Below are 22,391 nucleotides of genomic sequence, written 5' to 3'. Positions count from 1 at the left end.
CCAATTAAGGGCTGAAAAATAGTGGAATGTGCACTGGCTTAAGAGTCAGTGGTCCTGGGTTTGAACCTTTCTTGTATACTATCTCTGTGATGTTAGGGACATCATCCCACTGTGACTTAGTAACAATGAAGAAGTTGGACTAGATAGTCTCTGAGATCCTTTTCAGCTCTCCTATCTATGATCCTAAGACCCAAGATGGGGAGAAGACTATTTAATTTGGTCATTAGATTATTGGCAAACTGAAGGATATTTATGAGACAGTATCATGGCTACAAGGGTTTGAGAAGAGGATGCAAAGACAGTGAGTACAGGCTCTTCTTTCAAAAAATTTACAGTGAAAGGGAAGAAATAGGAGATGGTAACTTGATGGGATGTCAGAGCTGCTTTTTCAGTTGACCTTTTTAAAGAATAAGTTTAAAGTTGAGGCTGGGGGGACCTAATCATGTGTCTAGGGAAAAAGGAGAATCCAAGAGAAGGCGACTAAAGAGGTGAATGAAAAAAAGGGAAACTGATGAAATAAGACCTCATAGGTTGCACGTCAAGGCACAGGTAGAAGTGAGCCCTGGAGAGAAGATATGCATTTATGTTGTGAGGCATCAGAGAAGAAAGAGGTCAAGGACAAAAATGAAATCAGGAACTTTATAACAATTACAGAAGAGTTAGTATGAGAATTAATTTAACAACTGAGAAATGTAGATAAGGTCTTTTAATGCTGTTTGGCTCTAGCTTGAAGGTTTGTTTGCATAGTCATTATATCTTTATTAACATTTTTAAAGCACAACTCAAAGTTGTTTTAAAATATCCAATATTAGGAATTCAGTTAAACAACACTTTATTTTGCCTTTATTTCCTAACTAGGGCCTAATACAAAAAAAAAAAAGGTAAAGTCAAAACCATGATAAAAAGTTGAAGTAATTTTAAAAGATTCATATGAAGTTTAGAAGGAAAATTTAAAACTGAAACTGTCTGTGGGGTGAGCTGATTCAAGTTCCTGTCTATGTTAACAAATAAATTAAACTTTTTAAAGCTCCATTAGGAGAAGCAGGATGTCATGGTTGATGAAGAGCTCATATTAGAGTCCAGAAGATCTAGGTTTGTCTGTATTGGACCCAAACTACCTAACATGTGCTAAAAATGGTGGAATGTGAACTAGCTACATAATTTTGGGGCAAGTAACTTAACCTCTTGTCCCCAAGCAATTATAAAACATACAAATGGGTTGCTGATCTGAATTGAGTAAGGGAGTTTTCTCATATGGAGGCCATTCGGCTAATGAAATTGCAAATCCAGATATCTCAACCCTCCAAAATAAAAGTTCACTATCCATTGTTATTCTACCAATAATTCTTTTTTTTTTAATTACTTTTTTTTAAACATTATTTTATTTGGTCATCCAAACATTATTCATTGGAAACAAAGGTCATTTTCTTTTCTTCCCCCACCCTCCCACCACCTCTCCCATAGCTGACGCACTGGGTATCACATGTGTCATTGATTCGAACCCATTTCCATGTTGTTGGTATTTGCATCAGGGTGTTCATTTAGAGTCTCTCCTCAGTCATATCCCCTCAACCTCTGTAGTCAAGCAGTTGCTTTTCCTCAGTGTTTTTACTCCCACAGTTTATCCTCTGCTTGTGGATAGTGTTTTTTAGATCCCTGCAGATTGTTCAGGGACATTGCATTGACACTAATGGAGAAGTCCATTACATTCGATTGTACCACAGTGTATTGTACCTCTGTGTACAATGTTTTCCTGGTTCTGCTCCTCTCACTCTGCATCACTTCCTGGAGGTTGTTCCAGTCTCCATGGAATTCTTCCACTTTATTATTCCTTTTAGCAGAATAGTATTCCATCACCAACATATACCACAATTTGTTCAGCCATTCCCCAATTGGAGAGCATTCCATCATTTTCCAATTTTTGGCCACCACAAAAAGTGCAGCTATGAATATTCTTGCACAAGTCTTTTTCTCTACCAATAATTCTGCAATTTATAAAGCTCTTAGAAAAATATGGAATTTTATCAGTAAGAGCTATTTGATGTTTAAATATTTAAAAATTGCCAACATTTAGAAAAATGTATGTAGGTATTTGTATTGTTATACTGAATGGAGAAAAAACTGACACCAAAAATAAAAAAGCAAAAAATTTTTGTAGTTATACAATCTTAATTCTTGGGATTACAACATATTGGTGATTTCTCATAAAATTATGACAACATATTCCAGACTGGTACAATTAAAAAGGTGGTTATTTATAAATCTATAAGGGGATGGGGGTAGAAGGAAGGAGAAAACCCGACAGTCGTTGATAGTTAATGTTGTGCCTGCCACAGAACTGTCAAATCAGTAAGTTTTCTTTTGCAAAGTAATACCTGCCACTAATACCTGAGAAAATAGATGTGTGTTTTGGCTCATATTTCTAGAAGCTTAAAGAACACTACGAAGTAAATCATTCCTATTGAGAAGAAAGTAATTATGAAGTGTTTGCCCCTCCTGGAATAGTTTATTAACTTGCTTTAAAAGAACTTCCAAGTGTACATGTTGTTTCTTTTGTTTATAACTTCTACTATCAAGAAAATGCCTATAATTAAGAATAATGAGGTGGCTCAGTGGATAAAAAAGCAAACCTAGAGATGGGAGGTCTTGGTTTCAATATGGCCCCAGACATTTGCTAACAGTGTGATCCTAGGCAAGTCACTTAACACATCAACTGCCTAAGTCAAATGCTCATACCTTAGAACTGATTTTTATTATCAATTCTAGAATAGATGGTATGGGAAAGAAAAGGAAAGAGGGAGAAAGGGAGAAAAGAAGGAAGAGAGAAAAGGAGGAAGGGAGGAAAGGAGGGAAGGAGGAAAGTAGAGAGGGAGGGAGGGAGGGAGGGAGGGAGGGAGAGAGGGAGGGAGGGAGGAAGGAAGGAAGGAAGGAAGGAAGGAAGGAAGGAAGGAAGGAAGGAAGGAAGGAAGGAAGGAAGGAAGGAAGGAAGGAAGGAAGGAAGGAAGGAAGGAAGGAAGGAAGGGAAGGGAAGGAAGGGAAGGGAAGGAAGGAGGGAAGGAGGGAAGGAGGGAAGGAAGGAAGGAAGGAAGGAAGGAAGGAAGGAAGGAAGGAAGGAAGGAAGGAAGGAAGGAAGGGAAGGAAGGAAGGAAGGAAGGAAGGAAATGTATAGAACTGGATACAAAATAGATACTATAGTTAATGATCATAGTGAATCTAGTTATTCCAAAAACTTCTGAGCATGTAGTACTCATAAATGTAATTTGTTTTTCATTCTTGCTGGTTATTAACTCATGGAGGTAAAGGAAATTTTTAAAACATTCCTAGCAAGTTCATCTAGAAGGTGAAACACTTCAGGAGCAGCACTTTTAAATTAGGTAACATCTCCCAGATTGACAACTTCAGAAACATCCTCTTCTCACTCTCTTCCCACATTTCCAATAAGTGCTTATATCTTACTGTTTTTCCCTCCACAAAATCTTACTCTCTTCCCCCTTTCAACATTCACAGAGCCACCATTTTAATTTCAGGCTCTCCTCTTCTTAGCTGGACAACTGCAATAAGTCCCTATTTGGCCTGGAAGTCTTCCCCAACTCCTCTTAATTCAAGTGCCCTCCTCTGACAGATTTTTCCAATTCACCCTGTAACAGCTTGCTTTGTGTATATTTGCAGGTTATCTCCTGCATTAGATTGTGAGCTCCTTGAGGGCAAGCACTTTCTTTTGCCTCATTCTGTACCCCAAACCTTCCCACAGTGGCTGGTAGCCTCCTTCCCTTTCCCTAAAGTGTAGGTTGACCATGTTATTCTCTTATCCAATTATTTCTAGGGAGTCTCTCTTTTTCTTAAGGAAAAAAGAAAAGTGCCTGTTTGGTGTTTAAGACCTTTCAAGCTCCCTTTCTACCCTCATTAAATATGCCCCCTCCCTTTACAATAATCTGTATAGACATACTAGTGCTCTCTTCCCCCCATCCCCCAACCATCCTCTGCACTGGTTGTCTCCCAAGTCTGGAATGCTCTCTCTCCTCCCTTCCATCTTACAGAATTCCTTGCTTCAAGACTCAGCTCTGGCACCACCTCCAACTGCAAGCCTTTCCTGATTCCCTCAACTTCTAGTGCCCTCCTTCCCTAAACTACCTTTTATTTATTTTGTATTTATTCTTTTAATGTATGTGTGCTTTCTGAGAGAATGGAAGTTTCTTAAGGGCAGGACCTGTTTCATTTTTGTCTTTATAGCCCCACAATGCAGCACAATCCCCGGTACACAGCAAACACTTAAAAAGGATGACTGATGGGTTGAAATTCCCTATTAAGTTTTTTATGGTTTTCGACTGTCACTAACACCAGAAAAAGCATCCTTATGAATTCTGGTGCCAAGGAGACAGAGGAAGGAAATTATTGGATGTCTCCTAAGTCTGTGAATCACAATAATGACAAAGGATACCGAATGCATTTTCTTCACTTAAAAAGTAGAATTGATTTCCTTAGGGGCATGAAAACTCAGCATTAGCCCTAATGTTCCACTTGGCATCCATCTATCTGTTCTTTCATAACAAGTGTTTTTCTGGAAAGGTCAAAGATTTTTCCCCCAAATGTCTTCAATATGAGCATGTGAAACTTATATAAGTTATTTCATAATAAAGTGTAATGCTGCAGTCACTTTCACAGAATTAATCCTCTCCTTGACATAGCCCTATAAGCTAGACTTCCACAACTATTGACTTCCCTTGTATCTTTCTGATTTTATTTCAACTCATCTACATTTTTAGGTTTTTTTCGCAAAGATTTCATAGCCTCATACAACTAAACTCATTCATATTATAGATTTGAGCCTTGCCAAAATCAAATTAGTCTCTCTTTCTTTTACTATCCTGTTTAACCTTGCCAATCCCACATATTCTGACACATGTATTGGAAGAAAGGGAGACACCCACCATGTCAGCCTGAGAGGCCAAAACAATAGTTGGGATCAGTTGAGTAATATCAATATCATCGCATAACTTGAAGAAGACTGGCTTTGGAATTACAGGTCCTGAGCCAAAATGCCATTCATGCTTTACCCACTTCTAAAAACTTATTTCAACTAAGGACACCTTATGGAGGTACTCTAGGATTTCAAAACACAATAAGCGTGGCTCAATATTTATATGAACATGAGTCACAAATTACTTTCATTTATTTAACTGTGTTGGTGGTAAAACAGGAAATTACGTTTAGATTGGAACTCAGTGGCTATTTCAAATTTTAAGCTCAGTCAATTCAAGTTAGCATAAAATAAACTACAATTTGATTTCTCTATAGCTGTCATCTTTTGTAGCCAAATTCTTACAATTACAAATGAGCATATGTTTTTGAGACTTCTGTAAAGGAAAATGGTTAATGAAATATTCTGTATTATATATAACAATCACAGAATCTTAAGAGTTGAAAAATGAACTCAGATATGATCTCATCTAACCCACTATTCGATGTAGAAATTTTTTCTACAATATCCATGACAGATGTTTATCCAACTCTGCTTGAATCCTTCCATAGGAATTAAGGCAGCTTGTTTCAATGCTGAACAATTCTAATTAGTAAAAAGTTATCTCCTATTCTGAGATGAAATTTGCCTACCTGTACTGTTATTAAGTGGAGTAGCACACATTATAAATTATTTGCTGGGAGCTATCATGTCCATCCCAAACCTTCCTTTTTCCTTGTTTCCTCGCTTTTTTCTATCATGTGGTTTCCACAATTTGTCTTCATCACTCTCATCTAGCAGTATATTTTTTCATCTATGTCACTGTATAAAACATGCACCAGTTCGACACTCCAGGAGAGGTCTTCTCAATATTGTTCGTCCTTATTTTTTCAAGAGGATCAATGACATTATGGGGTGTTGTCTTGAATTGCAAGTGAATTGGATTTGAGTGAGGGATAGTTGCACAAAATCACCAGCCAGAGTCATTCAAGTCCAATGCTAACACAAAAGCCAGGATGACTGGTTGCTGGCCTGGAACACCACGATGACCCTGGCATGTCTGATGCCTGACTAAGCTTGAAGTGCTCCACAGCACCTGCTTCTGCCACCTTTGTGGTAGTTGGAACAAACTGTTCTCATCTTCCCTCTCTGCAGAGAGGAGTCTTCCCATGCTGGGGCATTCCTCCTTCTAAATCACCCCCTGGCTTTGAGGCCTATCAGATCCCCCCCACGCTGGCTTTAGCAAGGTGAGACTGATGCAGGAGCCCCAGGTGAGAGCTGGGGGAAAGGAGGCTGGGCAAGCTTTCCCACTAGGGGTGCTAGTCCTCCTGGAAGACTCCATTCACCCCCTTCCCAAGGGAAAGCGTAGTTGGGCTACAACATGCAACAACTCTGCATCAAGTGCTGGCCAATCACATTATGCTGTTAGCTCTAACTAAATTTGCCACCAACTAAAATCCATATCAATTACACCCTTAATAAACCTTCCTTCTATATCTTCATGCGAATTGTTGATGACAACGTTGATCAGTACAGAGCCCCATGACATAACACCGGAGAGCGCTTCCTAGGTGGACACTGGTCCGTCGGTTACTATTCTTGAGTGTTAGTTGGCTATGAATTTATCATATTAAACTATCACTTGCCCTGTGTTTTTCTATCTCCTAAGAAATGGCTTGCCAAAACTGAGGGAAAATATTTCTGTGACATTCTTCTGATCTATCAGTCTAAGAATCCTTAAAAAATAGATTAGTTTGGTATGGCTTGCCCTTCATGAAATTGTAAAGATTCCTAGTTATTACTTCTTGGTTATTAAGCAACCAAAACACATGAACTACAATTTTGTCTGCTGCTAAGATCAAATTTTCCAGTTCACATTTTCCAAAAGCCATCTTTGCATTGAAAACAAGAAAAATATTTGCCAATCAGTAATCTTCAGCTCTATTTCAGAGAGAACGAGACTTCCAGCATTTATCCTGATATTTTACTCTCCCAACATTAAGGCATCTTGTTTCTGTGACAGCTTTGTAATCTGTATTAATAAACCACTGTCTACAAGTATTGGGCTCAAGTCAAAAGAAAAGGGTTTGAGTCTCAGCTCCATGACTTAGCTATGCATAAGCAGACAAATCACGTAATCTATTAGAGCCCATTATTTCTTCTTGTAGTTATTATGAACAGGGCATTCTGAATTCTGTTTGCTTCCTTTTGTATCAGTTTATACATCTTCTCATTCTTTTAAAATCATTGTATTCATCATTTCTTAGAATGCAATCAATATGATTCTATTACATTCACATATCACAATTTATTGTTCAGTTGTTTCAGTCCTGTCCAACTTTATGTAACCCCATTTGGGTTTTTTTTTGGGGGGGGGCAAAGATATTGGAGTGGTTTGCCATTTCCTTCTCCTTCAATAAAATGAGGCTAAAGACCTTTGGATTAGGGCTGGAAGAGACCTTGAAGGTCATCTTGTTCCATCTCCTCATTTTACAAATAAGAAAACTGAGGCCAATAGGCTTAGGTGACTTGCACAGGGTCACATAGCTAGTAAGTATATGAGGCCACATTTGAACTCCAGGTTTGGTGCTCTATCCACTGTGCCACCCAGCTATCAGATTGTTTAATCATTCCCCCTGTTCTTTACTAACACAGATAGCATCATTTATGCCATCCTTTGGTCCCACGTATGTGAGCCGAGGTGGGTCATTCTGAATAGTCTCAGGCTTTTCCATACACTTCAGCTACAGATGCCCCTGGATAAGCCTGTCTCCTCTCAGCTGCTCAGGGGAGGACTAAGTATGAATTTATTCTCTCTATTTCAAAAGCCTTGAATAAATGAGCCCAGGAATCACAGTCATGGGAGCACCACGTCCCTCCAGGCCCGCAGATGTGAAAGTTCGGTCTCCTCCTCTACACCTTATGTGTGCTCAGGCCTCCCCTCCAATCAGCGGCCTAAGCTTGCAGGTGCTCCCTTCAGCACGCTATTTCTCAGAGTCCCTCTTTCTTGCCACCGTCACCTCCCAGCCCAGATCATCACCATGTTGCTCCTGTTGTGGCAAGAGTCTCCCTGCCTCTGGAGTCTGCCCATCCTTGGCTAGTCTCCACTCGGCTGCCAGAGGAGCTCTTTAACATGCAGGGCTATCTTGGCTTCCTACTTAAAGACTCCAATGGCTCCTCACCACCTTCAATCATCAACTCTGCATTCTAGGGCCTTCCCTCTGAGATGATCTCGAATTTATCCTATTTAACTTGTTTGTACATAGTTCTTTTTATGTTATCTCACCCATCAGGAGGGCAGGAACTCAGTTTTCTTTTCTTGGTATACCTAGCACTTAGGATAGTTCCGGGCATATGGCAGGCACCTGATAAATGTTTGTCAATTTGACTGAAAAGCCAAACTAATTAGATCCAAAATAGCAATCTGCTTCTCCCAGTTTTCTGAAAGTACTTATCCCTTCTGACTCTTTTGTTTTACATTCAAATATAAATAGCACAGGTAGATGGTGCAATCCAGAGTGAAGGCCTGGCATTAAGAAGGTGTTAGAAAGAAATAATTCAAATATGGTCTTAGACACAACTGCCTATGTGACTGAAAAAGTCACTTAACCTCTATGCCTCAGTTTCCTCAACTGTAACATGTGGATAAATAATAGCACCTATCTCCCAGGGTTGAGAGGATCAAATGAGATAATATTTGTAAACCACTCAGAACAGTTCTTGTACCTAGGAGGCACTTAAAATGTTTAAGATTTTAAAAATAAAATATCTGATTGTACTTTTATTCAGCATGTTAAATTTTAAAATGCTTAAGTCATTTCAAAAGCAAGTGGGGTATATATCCTAAAAAAAGAAATATTAAAATATGAGCACCCCCTTATTATCTCAAAAAATCTTACTTCTGAACATTTTTTAAATTAGTTGAGTTCTAGTTTCTACCAGTTCAAAATATCTTTGAATTAGTGGGCTGTGGTAATGGTTATTTTCAGAACCATTAGGAAGCTTCTAGATTTTTTTTTTCATTTTACAAGATGTTTCCTGAAGTAATGGTCTTCCTGTTGTTTATATGATTTTCAAAGGAAGGCATGAAGTGGAACTGGTAAGGATACAGGAGCAAAAATAAAAAAGAATCCTTAGCTGAAAACTAGAAAGGTATGCCACAAATTTTCTGGGTTCCCTCAGATCTGATCTGGAGTTAGGGAGCGTGTGAAGTTGAATGTAAAAGCGATCTCGATAACTATAAATCTTCTTATCTTCCAGAACCTATAAGCAGCTCAATGAAATAAAATTAATTTTAAGTGAAATCTTTTTTTCTAGGTGAATATAAACAATGCAGTGTAAAATTGGCTTGAATGAGTCCAAGGAATGCCTAATAAGACATTATTTGGATGGGACACTCACTCAAATGAAAGGAAATGGTATTTAACCTTTCCAAATTTCTACTTCAATAAAATGAAGATAAAGACCATTAAGTTAGGGCTGGAAGAGACCTTTGAAGATCATCTTGTTCAATCTCCACATTTTACAGATGGGAAAAATGAATTTTAAAGAGGTTCAGTGTTTTGCTCAAAGTCATCCATGTAAGGGAACAGCAGAGACAGGATTCAAAAAGGAGGTCAGAAGCAATTTAGCCCAGTGGTGACAAATTCAAATAGAAACAAAACTCTGCTGACCTGAATAGTGACTCAGAAAACCTAATGAGCATAATGTTGCACTGTAGTTTAATTTATTTTGTTAAACACTTTCAAACTAAAAGATGTTCACTGGGTTCCTTCTTATCGCATTCAGGAGTTCTGCTCCCCCTAAATTTCACGCCTCTGATTTCATCCAATCACCTTATTTTACAAAATAGAAAATTGAAGCTTAGAAATGTGAAGGGTATTTTCCAAGGTCCTAGAAATAAAAAAAAAGCCAAGCCAATGTCCCTCTGATTCTGAAACCCAAGTTATTTTGAACTATACCATGGGGCCTCTCAACTATTACATATATCTACAGGATGGTTCACTATGAAATTCTTCATAATTTGGTCCATTTAATGTATATCTGAAATCACAAAAGGGGAAAAAAACCCACAGGAATTCTCTGTTGTAGCAGCTTTGCTCCTTTGATTCCAAATCATGTCCACTATCCAAAATGAGCTTTTTTGGTTCAAACACAATTCAAGGCCATGATGTCAACTGGAGGGGAAGTCTTAGGGGGTTGATTTCAGTCCAGAAATAAGGAGGGGTGCTTTCCAAGAACTTCAAAGGCACAAAGACACCTAGGAGTACTGATAGTTTCATCACTTGGGATAAAGTTCCACATGGGCCTTAGCAGTCCAAAAATGTTTATTCCAACAATGCCCAGGAAATTTCATCTTTTACTCAAAGGCAATGACCAGGCCACTGCTATCCAGATGTCACTTGCTTTTTCTGGATTATCGCCAGCCCTGAGAATATCTCAGAGGGCCCCACAGAAGCTAGACCTGGGGCAAAACTAGCAACTCAGCAACTCACTTAATGGTGGCAACTGGCCAAAGAGGTCATATTATCCCAGTAAATTATAACAGTCTCCAGACAAAGATTAGAAGAGGGCCAACAGTTCATATTAAATAAAACCCAGATGAGTTTGGTGAATCTGAATATATGCATGTGGTATATTTAGTATATAAAATGTATCTCTATCTCAATGACCTAGGGTATTTTTTTAAAAATACTTCATATTCAAGGATCTTGGTGCTAATGCTACTTTTCTATATAAAAGTAAATGAAATGGTACACTACCCATAGTCAAGATATTTTCTACAGATGGTTCATCCCACCATGTTTGACAAGATCAGTGTCTTAATTTTTTTAATAATCTGCAGGAACAATCAGTAGATTTTCCTTTTGGCTTCAGATTCTACTTGATACCTGGTCATATGATGCCATTTCTGGTAGCCTCTTGTCCATGAGCCAATTTCTGCACCAACAGACGGACATCATGATTATCTTAGAACTGTTCTCCACTCCTGTTCCTGAATGTGTTCAAACAGAATGTAGAGCATCACTAGAGAGGGTTTTCAGACTTCTGGTCTTTCTGAGGTTTCTATGGAAGATGGTCTATTTATTATTCCTCCTCCACTTGCGTGGTGTGTCACCATCATCAATTCTTCAACTGTGTAGCTTAATGAATGGAGCCCCACTACACTGGCTCTCTCTCACTGAAGATGAACACATTTCAGAATCTTTCTTCCACTCTTTTACCTTGCTATAGGTACCAGTGATTCAACTTATCTGAAAACTAAGAGTGGCAGAAGGTCTTCATGTGTCTGTAGTAGGCTGAAAAGCTATATGGGGCTTGGTATCTTGAGACAGTTCTGAAGTTCACTCTTCTCTGCTGCATCAGACTCCTTCATGGCTTTGGGAAGGAGCCCCTCTCCTTGGCTAGGAATAAAGGCAAATCATCCAGATGGCGGCCCCCTCCTAGGGTTGGTGCTAGACCCTCCAGATCAGCCCTCCAAGGTTTGCTTCTAAGGATACTGATTGGCTTATGAGAATTCCATCCAGCTCTAATCAGCAAAATGGGACCCATAGGAGATCTCTTGTCTATCATGATTTCTGCTTCTGATGCCCTGGCAGTTACTGGAATTAGGAGGAGGAGGAGGAAGATGATTTCCCATTAGTACAGATGTTTTCCTGATGTCTCAAGCTTCCTGTTATCCAGGCTTCATCAGCAGAAACACTTGATGCTCATGAACAGTTACGTGGTACAGTGGACAGAGTGCCAGACTTTTGAGTGTAGAAAATCTGAATTAAATTCTTGCCTTAGATCCTTAGCAAGTTGCTGAACCTATCTAAACTTCAGTTTTTTCCATCTGTAAAATAGGGATAACTGCACCTACCTCACATTCTGCCATAAGATGAGATAATATATGTAAAGCTCTTTGCAAACCTTAAAGTTCGCTGTAAGATGATAGCTATTAGTATTTGTATGAAAAGGACAATGGGTAAGGACTTTAGGAATTTTTTAAAAAGTATAAAAGGACCCTAAACCTAAAATATATGGGGGATTTAGAGTCCAAGATCCTGGCTTTAGATCTCATCTTTCCAATTTTCTGCTACCTGAAAGGTACATGAGACATATAGCTTGTATGTCTAAAGTTTTTTGCATGTTGTTTCCCTCCATTATATTGTGAACTCCCCATGAGTAGGGATTATCTTTTGCCTTTCTTTATATTCCCAGCATTTAGCATAGTGCCTGGTACATAATAGGTACTTAACAGATATTTATTAATTAATTTATAGGACAGAATTGAAACAATTCTTACCCTCAAGGAACTTACACCCTCTTGGGGGCAGAGAGAGAAACCACTTATACAATTGGGAGGTTAGGGGAAGCTTCAAAGAAGAAGTGGTTCCAGAGCTGGTCCTCAAAAAGTTAATAATTCTAAGATGCAGAGCCATTCCCCAGTTGATAAATGGGTAAAAAATAAGAATAGACAATTTTCGGGTGAAGAAATCAAAGTCATACATAGGTATATGAAAAAATTATCTGAATCATTACTGATTAGGGAAATGCAAATCAAAACAATATTGAGGCATCATCCCTCACCCATCAGATTGGCTAAAATGGCAAAATCACAAATGTTGGAGGAGATATAGAAAACTGGACACTAATATACTATTGATGGAATTGTGAACTAATCCAACCATTTTGAGAGCAACCAGTTCCTATCTGTGAGACTTTCAAATAATCCTGCTTGGCTTTCAGCAAATCATCTATCTCATTTGGCCTTGCTAGTTGATCCTTTGATTGCAAAATTAATAAAACTAGTCTATACTGTGTCCTTAACACTGTCATCATACTAGTCAAGCTCTAGTTTAAAACATCCCATCAAAATTGGGTTTTTACTCTGCACCAGTGACAAATTCTAAAGAATAATAACAACTGAGTGGGGATTATATGCTGTTCATAAAACCTACACTGTGACCACAGTAAAACTTCCTATGATAGTGTCCTGGCTCCTCTCTGTTTGCTTTCACAAGATATTGATTCAGAAGTGACTTTCTTAATAATAAAATAATAGCTAACATAGATATTGAACTTCTAGGTTTGAACATAATGTTCACTGGATGTTATTTCCCTAAAACTTATGATTCCCATCTATTTAATATGCTGGATTTTAAAATGGTATTTATTAAGCGGAGTTCATATATAATTACTGACATGAACTGACTTGATAAAAAATCACTTACAATGATATAGAAATCTAGTTGCAGCTGTTGCAGGTTTCTTGCATCCTGGACTATTAAAGAAAAAAAAAACAACCTAGGTCTGTCTTGCAGTAGATAGTTTTTACTCTGAGAATTTGGGACATCTGACTAATGGATTAAAGCAGTGATCCAAAAGAACTTGGACCAAGCTTTATTATCATTGGTGGAAATGACCACAGTGCTGAGGTAGCTGTGATATCCAGATGTACCACTTCTTTTTGTCCACAGTAATAACAGTGGCCTCTGAAAATCCATGGCACTTTTTCAATGCTCCAAACATTAAAAAAAGATAGGTCTCCAGAGACAATAGAATAACATCTCCACTTTACACACACACATATATATATATACACACACATATATATAAATATATACACATATATATTTGCCATCAGATCTAGTATTACTTTTGTAAAATTTAGAAAACATTAGGTCTGCTTTTTTCAAAAATATTTATTCCTATTGTCATGTTGTTGCCATTAGTGGAAGGCCTTAAAATAGAACATGGAAGATGTAGAACACTAGAAAAATTCAAGCCTAAAAATTAGGATCTTTACAAGAGTTGTAGAATCAAGTTCAAGTAAATGTTGAAAAAGGAAAAAATATTCAAATAATTATGCTTAAAATAGGAAGAGAGGAAATATAGTAGTGGATAGGCCTTGGAGTCAGAAAACTCTGAGTTTTTAAAGTTCAGTATTAGTAGAAGAATTTCTCCCCTGAGGAATTCCTATAGTAATAAAAATCACAGGTTTAGCATTGGTTGGTATTTTTAATGAGAAGAAACTAGGTCAATTAAAATCCCAGGCTTTAGGACTATAATTTTAATCTTAAATGGTCTTTAAACTAAAAAAAAATCTAAAGCCTGGATCAATTTTTTTCCATTAGCTTCTTTCAAAAGAGCTATGATGATTTTGTAGTCTCAAATATTCTACATATCTATGTGGCAGAAGCTAAATGAAGTCAAAGATGATAAAATTCAAATGAAATGAATGGCATAGGTCAGTTTCCAAATGTTAATAAACACATTAGGTAAGGCCTGGGGAGGAAACTACTGCTTAATGATGCTTCCAAAGAAAAGCAAGCAATTATTGACATGCTTTTCCATTCTTTACTTGTGATCTGACAAGATAGCACAGGTGACACTATATTTGGTATAATTTAGATTCAGGATAGAAATATTCTACTGAATATATTATTTCTTCGCATCCAATATACAAGGAAAATGAGTTTAGAGTTTCTAGCTATTATCTTGAAAAGCTCAGCATATAAAGTCTTTCATGCAAAAAAAAATTACTAAAGAAGGACTTAGAGAAACTTGAGAAAAGAAGAGATGCTGAATGCAGTAAGTGATTGAAAACCAGAAAATTGAAGAGTGCAGGGATAGTAAATAAAAAGCAGCCTTTGAGAGAGGTGGCTAGGTTTGTAAAAAGTGGGAACATACTAGGAACAGAAATAAAATTGAATGGAAAGACAACTTTCAAAGCGGATGGGATGGGAAATGCCAAATTTAACTTGGTCTCAGGGGCTACAGAATAAATATTCACTAAAAGAAGAGTTTATTCCCTATTACTGGCCTGGATTGAAAAATGCAAGGCTAAAATACAATTGAAGAAAAAGGGAATGGAAAGAAAATATGATTTACCTTACTCCATTCAAAAAACATGCTTTTTAATTTTTCCTTTATTTAAGAAAAAAAATCATTTTTGGCAAAAGGCAAGAATCACATTGTGTCATTTCCCAACATAATATTCAAAAAATTCAGCCACCTGGCAAATGTTATGAAGAGGGATCACTGTACCCATAAGCCATCCAAGAAACAGCTACCCAATGGGCACATTCCATTTTGCAAAGATAACATACAATCCTGCTGCTTGGGTGTGGTTCTATGGGGAGGTGCTGAGGCTAGGATTCAAAATGCTGTCTCCAACATCATGTCTTAGGATGATGACATTTGAACCATGAAACATTAAGAACAGGGCGTCTCTTTAATATCTACCCTGCAATAATCCTAAGAGCCTCAGTTTCCACATACAGAGCTCAGGTGATTGGCCATCAGAACTCTACTGTACACTTGCAGTTCTAGGTAGGTTTTTCAACTTTTCTCTCACATCCATGTTGGAAAAACAGTTCTTGAAAATACCCATCTTGGGATCAGGGAACAAAACAAAGAGGTTTTTTTTAAAAGCCAAGTCCTCAAGAACAGTAACTTCAGCAGCCATAATCAATTCTTCTGTAAATAACACAGACCTGTGCCAAGTCAGAGCCAAAAATCCCCTTTCAAATTCAGTCGTGGTTAGGTCATCTGCACTCTATTGACAAATGCTGAACTCTAAAGCTATAATGAGGTAGCTCAGCAACAGAATGTGTCCTGCCACTAATGAGGCTCTTTTTCCATGAATAATGAGCATGGACATCATCTCTGTTACCAGGTACACAATATAAACAAAACTGAATACAGGCACTTGGTATGGCGAGTTGTCCACTTACGACAACAGAAGTTTTTTTCAAAATGTGAGCCAAGTTTTTAGCAGAGGGTGGGACCAGCTGTTTTAAGGAATAATTTGAACATATGTTATCAGAATCCAATAAATCAGCCTTGGTTATAGCTGAATGAAGGCTGTGGAATGGGACAGAGAGAAACAAGAGATAGAAAGCTATGAATGAGTTCATTTCTTTATATTACAATCAATCTTACAACACATAAAGCTGATGAGTTTTATAATGAGCTGAGACTCTTATGAAAAAGAGGCTTTTGAGACTTGTAAGTCCCAAAGGCTAGCTATACTGGTTAAACTGTTATTTCTTAAATCTCTATATGCAACGTAAATACTGTGCTGTATATGATATCAATATACTCTGTTGTAACTGTACTTTAACATTGGCCACAAGGGGGAATTCAGCCAAAAGAAGGTCCAATTGGTCTCTATTCAAAGGGGTAAGGAGGGGGATGGTTAGTTAATTTTTTGACATCTGAAAGGACTTCAATATAAAGTGTGTTTTATCTCTGTGACAATCCTATGAAGAAAGAGATCCAGAGGATAGCATCATAAAAAGATGCCAAATTACAAATTATCTCTATTATTTAAAGCCAAGTGAATGGCAAGTATTTGGATATATTTGCTTTAAAGAAAATAATATTTATTTTTCTTTCTGAAATCAATTATGTGCTAAATAGTCTATATGTTACTACATGGGCTACTTAGGGATGAGGCAGAATGAGTACATGATGTGGGGTTACATGTTTCTATCTTTGCTTTCCAAATCATTTTGGGATTTACTTTTAAAAAATAGCCTTAATTTCCCAGGCTTAAAATCAGGATGTAACAAAACCTATTTGATGCAGAGGAATCTTGAGAAATGATAGAATAACTAAAAATAATACTAGCAAATCTTGCAAATTAGATATATTTGGCTTTATAGAATAAAAGGTTGCAGTTTAGGCAAGAGGCATAAGATGGGAGGCACAGAAAGGGTTGATCCAGCTCTATGATTTCATTAGGATTAACTCCTAATATGGAAGCTCAATCAGTGCCAATTGGCAAATTTCATTTACAATTTTGGAGAACTGCCTGGGGCACAAATAAGTTAGGCTGCTTGCTTACAGTCACAGAGCTGGTATGGGTCAGAAGTAAGACCCAAACCCAGGTTTTTCTGAATCCAAGGCCAATCAAATCCCCTGTGTTGACTCTCATAATATAATAATCTATGTTTTCCATGGAAACCTAGTAGTTAAAGAAAAAACAGAGTGAACATTGTAAAGCAAGTAATTATTTTATAATGCAGATAATTACTCCTTAATTAATCTGTTGGCAAACACTGATAATGTGCTTTAGTAATTTAAGTCTATATCGAGTTCTAATTTTTGATAGAGTGGGTTTCTAAAATGCTATACAAAAGTTAGTAACCAAATTCTCTAGATTGATAATCTTGGTCCAATCTAATCAAATCACAAAAAAATAAAAAAGGAATGTGAGACTCACTGGGAAAAAATGCTGGCAAGACAGTTTTTATTGTCCTATAACTTTCCATTTCATTATTCTGGTTTGTTAAGAAATAAAGCATCATGAAAACTGCTCAAGTCACTTTATAGAAGTATGAATGTCTATACATTTTGGCTCAGGCTTGGAGTGATTTTATCAGTTTAAGAGATGAAATAAATACCAAAAACATTAAAAATCCTCAGGGACTTACCATCATATTTTGCTAAAACTGCTTGAACATCAGCATACGCTTGCAGTTCCAGTAAAGCTTCTAAAAGGTTTTCATGTATGTTGAACATGCTCAGGAGAGGAAATTCCTTCATTAGCTAAGAGAGATGGGGAAAAGACTAATTAATATTGAATTTCAGGCAACTGTTTCACTTTTTCTCTTTCCTAGAAAAATTTCATCTTTGAATTTACAAAGACACATATGAGGAGTTGGAGAATATTTAGGAAATAAAGTTTCCATAATATTAATAATGATAATGTAAAAATAATAATTTATTACATAGCTCTTCAAAGTTTGCAAGTCTTTCTTCCTAACTTTGTAGACAACAGTAGTAATATTAACAGCTACATTTTACAGATGAGTAAATTGAGGCTTTAAGGAATTAAGTGACTTGTCCATTATCACACTGCTAGAAAATGTTAGAACCAGGACTTGGGTACTCCCAGTACATCACTTAATCCATTTTTATCATGCCATGAGTCTATCTTCCTAACAAAGATGTAATGGTTTTGCACTAGAAGGAGAACATCCTCTTTTGAAAATAATAAATATTTATATAGTCGATAGTAGCATAGAGTAACAATCAAATGTTAATAACTATTATTGTTATAGATTTTATTATTTATTTTAAGGAAATTTGGGTTCTAAAATCTCTTCTTCCCACCAGTCCCATACCCAACTCATTGAGAAGACAAGTGATATGATACATGTAGTTATGCAAAACACATTTCCATATTAGTCATGTTGCCAAAAGAAAAAAAAAGAAAGAAATTTTTTAAAAGTATACTATAATCTATACTCAGAGTTCATCAGTTCTTTCTGGCAATGGATAGCATTTTTCATCATGCGACCTTTGGAATGTCTTGGATCAGTATTGATCAGAGCAGTCAAGTCTTCCACAGCTGATCACTGTTACATACTGTTGCTACTATGAACAATGTTCTTTTGGTTCTGCTCACTTTACTCTTCATCATTTCATGGAAGTCTTTTCCAGGTTTTTTTGAGAGCATCTAGCTCCTCATTTCTTACAGCATAATAGTATTCTATCACAAACATATACGTAACTTCTTTAGGCATTCCCCAATTGGTGAGGACCCCTCAATGTCTAATTCTTTGCCATCACAGAAAGAACTGCTACTTGTTTTAGTACAGATTGGTCCTTTTCACTTAGTAGTGGTATTGCTAGATCTAAGGGTATACAGTTTTATAGGCCTTTGGGAATAGTTCCAATTTATTCTCCAGAATGTTTAGATCAGTTCACAACTCTACATTAGTGTCTCTATTTTTTTCTAGGAGGGCATTCTAAGGAAAGTTTTCTCATTCTCCTTGGGGATCCAAGAAAGGCTATAATATTGGGAACAGAGTAACAACTATGGCAACAAACAAGAACTAGAAAATAGGGAGATTTTGTTTTAAAGGCTCAAAATATTTCACTACTATCAATCCGTTTCTCTTCTTCCTTTTCTTCTCTTGGATTTTGCGCCTTTTCAATCCCCATCTCTGTCATTTTATTATGCCAAATTAATTTCTATAACCTATTATTCTTATCATTTCCCTGCTCAGAAATCTTCAGCAGCATCCCACTGCATACCCCTCTCTCCACCAAAAGAGGCAGAGCATCTTCTTCTTTCTACCTCCAAAGTCTTTGCATGGCTGCTCTGATTAGACAGGGATCCATATCCTAGGACCCTTAAAGAACCAGAAGCTGTTCCAATGAACTGCCCATCTCTGAAGAGCCTTATAGAACATGATAGGTTCCATGTGACTGGAGAAAGCAAATATCCCAATTTTGAAGAGAGAGAAATGGGTTAAGTTCAAAAACAAGAGGCCAAGGACCTTAACACGGATCTCCTACTATATTCTAGAAAGATGATACGTCCACACTGAGAAAAGGAAACTCGATTGCTGACAGCCTCCATAGATTCATCAGAGACTGGACATTTAGGGCTCACCTCACTTCCTTTTCCCCATTGTATAAACAGATTTGTTCTACTTGACCCAAAAGGTAGGAACCAGAAATGAGCAAAAGTTGCAGAGAAGCAGATTTGGGGTTGATGTAAAAGGAAAAGTTCCTCATTAGTCAGGTTGTCTACAATGGACTTCCTCAGGAGGCAGTGGGTTCCTTCTTCCCTAGGAGCTTTTCTGGAGAGGTGAGATGGCCATGGGGCAGGGTTGGCTTGGCCTGGATGCTTGTAAAGGCCTTTATATCTCTTCAGCCCACCCCTCCAGCTTACATCTACAACCTATTGCCTAGAGAGAGCATGTATTCCAGCCAAACTGGCCACTTGCTCTTCCCCCAAATGACTGACTGGAGTGCTAGTGCAGCTCTGACCAGAGGGTGCTTTCTCTTTGTTCCCTCTCAGTACTGCCTCTTGCTCAAGTTCTGGCCTCTTTCAAGGCCTACATCAAATGCCACTTCCTCCGTTATTTCAACCTTGCTTTGTCCCAGTGGGCTGTGTTCTCCATCATCAGCCAGAAGTGCCACAGAATTTTGCATCTCTCTCACATTATTTGTCATCTTTTGCATGGCATGACAATTGTTTGTGTCCATCTCTTGGATGCTCTGAGTAAGTTTCTGGGCTTATGTTAGCTTGTCATAGAAAGGGGAATTAGACAAGAGGACTGAGATGTCCCTTGCATTTGGACAATAATGTAGAAATTAGTTTTTCATTGTTCTGGATCTTAGTGGAATAAAAATAAGAATGATCTGCTACTATTTTTTAATGTTTAAAAGATTCTGAAACACACAAAGTCCAATTTCAGAAACATTCTTGGACTCTGGAAGAAGTCAGTAGTACCAAGTCACACTACTGACAAATTTCACAATGCCACTTGCTAGCCTTCCTTAGACCACAGCCTGTATGTACATTCTTAACATGAGAGTGCTAAACTAGATAATTCCTTCTATAAATCTTATGATACTACAGTCCCTGTTACTTTTCACCTCATTCTTTAAGACTTGATGAAAATAACTCAAAGAGATTAGAATTACCCTTCCTCAATTTCCTACAGAGAGACCATATCACCTTTAGTTTAATGTTCTAAATTATTATTTTATTAATGAAAATAACACAAGTTCCAACGAGAAGGCAATGGGATTGTCCTTTTAAGGTAACATGCCTAATTGCATCTTTCCTTAGAGAAACAAAGGATTGGAAAAAATCTAATTCATCAGCAAGAACTCACTGAATGCTGTGTATCATCTGTGCTGTGTACTCAACCAATCCCTTCATCTTACATCAGAGATGTTTGTAATTTCTCTTAAAGAAAAGAAACATATAGTGTAACCCAACAAAGTAAATAAAGCATTGGAGCTCCAGAGAGCATTGTGCTACAAATCATTCTACCAAGAGGATTATAATTTTCATGAAAGTGACCACCCTAGTTCTCCCAAAAGGACCACATGTTGGAAAGGAAAATGAAAGACTATGCCACAAATTACTGATGTTCTGCAAACAATAAAATATTTTTTCACTCTGGTTCACTTTGATCACAGCTGATGTCACTCTTCTGGTTTTTTTCCCTCTAATTGGGCTCTTTTTTAGATAAAACTCTATCACCCAGCACTTGGCAGCAATCAAAGCATTTTCAAAACTGCCATAATTAAAACTTGAAAATTCTGGACCAATAGTGTTCAGGTAAAAGTCTAAACTTATGATACTCAAACTCTGACTACAATTTCAAACAAAACTATAACTACAAACAGAAAAAATGCTGGAGTTTTAAATCTTGGAATTAACTTATATTACAAATCAGGCAGATAATGTGCACTTGGTTCATATCATAGGGGAGGCAGGGGTGAGTAGACAGAGCCACTATAGGAATAAGATGATAGAAACTACAAGAGCCAAGTCCAGAAGGAAGACTTAAGAAGCAAGGTGATGTAGAAGAGAAAGTATTGGATTTGGAGTCAGGAAAAATTCAGATTAAATCATTCCGCTAATATTGACTCGATGTGTAACTACAGGCTAACAAGGAAATAAGTAGGCATTTATTAAGCACCTACCATGTGCCGCGCCCTTTAACAAATATCTCATTTACAACAACTCTGTGAAAGAGATAAAATTTTTATCCCCATTTTACATATAAGGAAACTGAGGCAGAGATTAAATGACTTGCCCAGGGTCACACAGCTAGCAAGGTCCTGACTCTGGATTTGGCATTCTATCTTCTGTATACCTGCCTCAAGGTAAGTCACTTAATCTCTCTAAGTCTCGATTTCTTCATCTGTAAAATCATGGAGTTGAACTAGATGGTCTCTAAAATATCTTTCAGCTCTAACTTTATGATGGAGCTAGTCCAACTCTCACATTATGGATAAAGTAAGTGAGGCTCTGTCAGGCTAAGTAACTTATGTGAGGTCACAAAGACAAAATCACTACAAATAAAATTACCTATTTCTTCTTACTCCAGTTTTCTTCTCACTCTACCATGCTTACATGGAAAATTCCAAGTTCCAAAAGGAACCAAAGAGGTGCATTTAAGTTATATGAAAGGAGCAAATATTTTCTAAAGGTAATTATGTAGCTCATATAAAAATTAATCTTTCTTGCCTTACAATTTTAATGTCAAAAAAAACAGTAAAACAAAACAAAACAAAAAACCTCTAGAGGACTCCAAATAAAATGAGCTGCTGAAGGAGACCTCACCCTTGACAAAAGGCTGATACTATAGCTACCACTAAGAAGTGGGAGGCCAGGTTCCCTCTGGCATAGGTAGTAAAAGGTCAGTCCTTTGGAAGCATCTTCTTTTCTTGGACTAGGCCACTGCTATTGCCATTCTCAGTAGGGTCCAGGCAGACACCTTCTGGACAGTAAAAGAGCCAGAGGAACAATGGTGGGGGATCCTGGGTGGAGTATTGGTGGAAGGATGGGAGAAGGCATAGAAATGTTTTATTCTATATGGACATGGTTGAGTCTGAAGGACCATGGAATTTCATTAGGTCTGTGCTTTCTGATGCAAGTCTAAGGAGTTGTATGTGCCAGCTGGGT

The 22,391-nt window shown here is 37.4% G+C and overlaps 1 protein-coding gene across 7 annotated transcripts in view; it reads right to left on the bottom strand.

Moving 5' to 3' along the window:
• The window catches only part of ST7 (suppression of tumorigenicity 7), a 300,665-nt gene that overhangs the window by 60,247 nt on the left and 218,027 nt on the right, over window positions 1-22,391 (bottom strand). For all 7 annotated transcript variants that reach the window (XM_001364496.4, XM_056799579.1, XM_007504185.3 and 4 more), the window contains exon 9: window positions 17,383-17,497. In XM_001364496.4, coding sequence (XP_001364533.1) covers window positions 17,383-17,497 — 115 coding nt within the window. The remainder of the gene's footprint in view (window positions 1-17,382; window positions 17,498-22,391) is intronic.

The sequence above is a fragment of the Monodelphis domestica genome, chromosome 5 (genome assembly GCF_027887165.1).
Source record: "Monodelphis domestica isolate mMonDom1 chromosome 5, mMonDom1.pri, whole genome shotgun sequence".
Lineage (NCBI taxonomy): Eukaryota > Metazoa > Chordata > Mammalia > Didelphimorphia > Didelphidae > Monodelphis > Monodelphis domestica.
The sequence above is the reverse complement of the archived record's forward strand: the minus strand, read 5'-3'. Positions and strand labels throughout refer to the sequence as shown.